Genomic DNA, 3,890 nt, shown 5'->3' on the forward strand with positions numbered 1-3,890 from the left:
CTCTTGCAAATATCTACGAGACTTTCAATACAGTCTCAACATGAAGTAAGAAAATAGAAAGTAAAACCATGCTAAGGGGTCACCAAGCTTGGACAGATCTTGAGTGATGTAGCATTAGTAAACTTCAAAAACTAATTTCTGGTTGAAAAGAAATACTAGCTAAAGTTACATAGGGATTGGGGTTAGTATAATCAGACAGTATTAATTTTGGGGTTGACTGTCCATTAAGGACTTCATTTTCATTCCAAAATTGAAAATGAGACATTAGCAACACGACTTACGGAGAATTAGACAGAATAATGACACTTGATAAAGCTTCTCTAGGGATAGAAAATCACTAAGAGACACCCAAAACTAGAGCATGACAAGTAAGAAGAAATGGGTTTGACAGTGTCTCCAGGGTACGGTTGAAAATATATATATATATAGCGGGGGAGTAAAGCCAATACCTGTTTAGATGCACGGAACTCCTCTAGCTTGTCACTTACAGACACTTCAGTCAGTTTCACCGATTTTCTGTCATTGCCATTAAACAGCAACATGTTGGCATACAATAGTTTAAACAAGAAAGAGACAACCTTCAAGTCTAAAGACACAATTTCCAAACTCATTGAACACCTCCATGTAGTGCTTTATTCGTCAAATTAGATATTCTAGTTTGAAGTCATTAAAAGAGAGAAAAAAATATGTATATTTTCTCTATTTTTCCACTCTATTTGTAAAATAAATGACACGTGGCCTCCAGGCACCCTCTTAGAGAACGTAGAATAAGGAACATTTAGAAGTGCTTAGTTTAGGAAAGAACTTATGAATGTTTCACTTCAAGACAGAGGGAATGCACAAGAAGAACAAATTAAACCTCCCAATCACAATGCACTATCTTTCCATTCTATCCAATATTTTACAGCAACAGTGCATTGTCAAGTGAGTATTTCTAGGAAAAAAAAACAACTGGACAATTTTAAACAACTTCAATAAAGAGACAACAGTCAGAATTCATAGCTACTCAGCAAAAGTCCGAGCTGGAAATCCTAGCTTTTGGAATGGTCCAGGTCTAGAAGGCAGGAGACTAGTTATTCATGAATAAATCAATCTTAAAAATTTGATAATTTGGGAAAAATAATTAGCTGTGCACCATATCCAGAGCTCTGACGCTATTAATGGCCTAATTTCAGACTAGACAAAAATGTTTGGCATAAACTTAACACTTGAAATTATTGGTATGTAATCTGCACAAGTAATTGCACTATAAGAAACTTACGGTTGGTCATTCTTCTTGAAACTTTCACCCTCAATAAAATATCCAGAAGCCCCATAAAATTCCTGCATCTGGGGAAACAGCAAAATACTGCATCAAATACTATTCCCAGAAATGAAAACGCAACAAAAACCGTGATGATAATTCTTGCATGTACAAGTCTCCCACTTGCATATATAATTGTAGAATTTTCAAGATAACCTATTGTGTAAATGGCATTGAGTAAAACAAAGACAGGACGCTTTTGCAACAAAAGAAAAAATAATTTAGTAATGCGCATAGCTCTTGCAAGTCAAGGAGACAGGGAGGATAATGCATATGAGAAATACTAAAAAGACAATGATATTTTGCCCACAACTCCAGAAAATAATTGATAGAAGTAAGAATATCTAAAAAGAAAAGGATATATTCTTCGGGGGTTTATTCTAGAAAGTTTTGCAGCCTGGCGGTTAGCAAACAAAAATTCCTTTTCTATGACATAACTCACATCACAAGAGGTTGAAATTTTTCATTCTATTTCATGCAGAGTGGCAAGAAATTTTTAAATTAAATATCAAATAAGATTATTTGAACTGATTTATTACATCTTTAATTAGATTTTTGCATTTTCATTTTATTCTTTGCATGACTTTTACATATTTATGAGCTTTATGTTCATAGACTCTTAGATACTTTTACATATTTATGGGCTTTATGCTCATAGACTCTTAGAGGCTTAGACTCCAAGGTAAAAGTTTTGATGTGGATTTGAAGTTGCTTCTGCAGTCAGAATACATCTTATTTAGGCTATGTAATCATGTCATAATATTATGTTGCTTATAGAATATTCTTTTTTAGGTGCGTGTTATTAATGATGTTACTTAGCCACCAGTAGCAAATTTTTGAACTTGTAATCTGTTAAAGTAGGAATTTGATCTTGACACTGTTCCCAATTTTGGAATTATGCCTTTTGCTTTAGAGACTAAGAGAACAAATGAACCATTACACTGATGTTATTGTTAACCTTGATTTTGATTCCATAAGATCAAGAACAATTTATTATATCCAAATTTCTTGCACATTTAAATATACCTGCTTGTCCAGCCAAATAAGATACTGCACAACAGCTGCACCATCCCGAATGTGTGCATTCTTCAATCCTTCTATCTCAACAGGATTCTGAAATAATATGCCAGCCACTCAATAAGAACAAAGTTACTGTAAAAGAATTCTAGCAAACCTTGTAATAATACATTGAATACTTTATAAGATGGTTTCTCTGTTCTAACCCTCTATTTCAGTCACATATGGACATCAATTACAATAACAAGAAATAATTGCAGATAGGCCAGCCTGTGACACATATGCACGTAGGAAAAAATAACAAGAATTAGTGATGGCTCCAAAAAGAAAATAACTGAAACTTCCTAATGGACTATGAAGAAAGAAAAAATTACTAATGTCTGTGGGCATTTTGCATGTTTCCTGTCGAAAATTAACTATTTACTGCTGAGACGTCTTTCATACCCTGGTTGTAATGTGAGAGCCAAGGTTTCTTAACCAAAGTTCTATAAGCAAATTACTTTTCCAGCTGCAATGCCATCATTGCCATGAAAGCAAACAATATCCGTTCCCTCATTTTCTTGACATGCTATTATCTTCTATTCTTTCATAAATTCCTTTAGAGAAAGGAGAAAAGGTCAATTGTGATCCACCACAAAATGCGATGTAAACGCATCCTGATGCTCCACATTTTCCTTTTCATGTTAAGAAAATTTAATCTTATAATAGGAGGGTGGAAGCAGAGTTATGTCCATATTTTCAAAGAAGACTTTATAAATGTATGGACATGTTTTTCTTCAGAACAAACAACTAGATATTTCGGGTGCCTAAAATAATATCAGGAAAACAACGTGACGAATAAGCTTATAAAATAATGTAATTAACTTCAAGAATTTGAAAAGCACTAATAAAAGAAGTATAAAAGTGTTATTATTTTGCATCTCTTGGTTATCTTGGATATCTATATCTTTTTTTAAGTAAATCAAATGCACGTGCACCAAAAAAATAAATAAATAAATAAATGTATAAAGAGTTGCAAATTTATTTTCTATTATTATTTTTTTTTTTTGAAAATGATGATACTTTTACTTAGAGAATACATAGATCAATTGCAATTCTTAAAAAGAAGTGAATATGTTGTTGGGATATGTCATGTTGCAAGTTATTAGAAGTGCCGAATGACAAAAATATTTCTAACAGTATTCTCTCAGCATGCTATTGGAAGATGTGTCAGGTATGTTATGTCGATGTGACTTTTATTAGGTAAGTAATACACAGTAAGAGCAACTTGAATCCAGCTTCAATTATTATATTTACACATGCATTTACAAGGAATTTTCACATATTAAGTTCTCGAAATAATATTCCCAATAAACTATGTCAATTGATTAATGACACTACGTTCAGCCCTGGTTCAGTCACCCAACTACTTGCAAAAGAAACAGAAAAAGAAAATGGGTGAGAGGTGTTTTAAGATAGAATGCACTACCTTTAGGGCTTTGGCAAGGCCTAAAGGCGATGGATGCATGAGAACCTTATCCACATTCAATTTTGAATACAAAGCAAAGCAGCATGTACCATCAACCCATAC

The 3,890-nt window shown here is 33.2% G+C and overlaps 1 protein-coding gene across 1 annotated transcript in view; it reads right to left on the reverse strand.

Annotated features, from left to right (window-relative positions):
* The window catches only part of LOC111386155 (probable Xaa-Pro aminopeptidase P), a gene marked incomplete at its 5' end in the record, with an annotated part of 9,805 nt that extends 5,918 nt beyond the window's left edge, over positions 1-3,887 (reverse strand). The window contains 4 exons of the mRNA XM_023010607.1: positions 339-516; positions 1,262-1,329; positions 2,330-2,416; positions 3,789-3,887. Of these exons, the coding sequence (XP_022866375.1) occupies positions 339-516; positions 1,262-1,329; positions 2,330-2,416; positions 3,789-3,887 (432 nt within the window). The remainder of the gene's footprint in view (positions 1-338; positions 517-1,261; positions 1,330-2,329; positions 2,417-3,788) is intronic.
* Positions 3,888-3,890: the final 3 nt, after the last annotated feature.

Source organism: Olea europaea, unplaced genomic scaffold, assembly GCF_002742605.1.
Source record: "Olea europaea var. sylvestris unplaced genomic scaffold, O_europaea_v1 scaffold3435, whole genome shotgun sequence".
NCBI classification, from domain to species: domain Eukaryota; kingdom Viridiplantae; phylum Streptophyta; class Magnoliopsida; order Lamiales; family Oleaceae; genus Olea; species Olea europaea.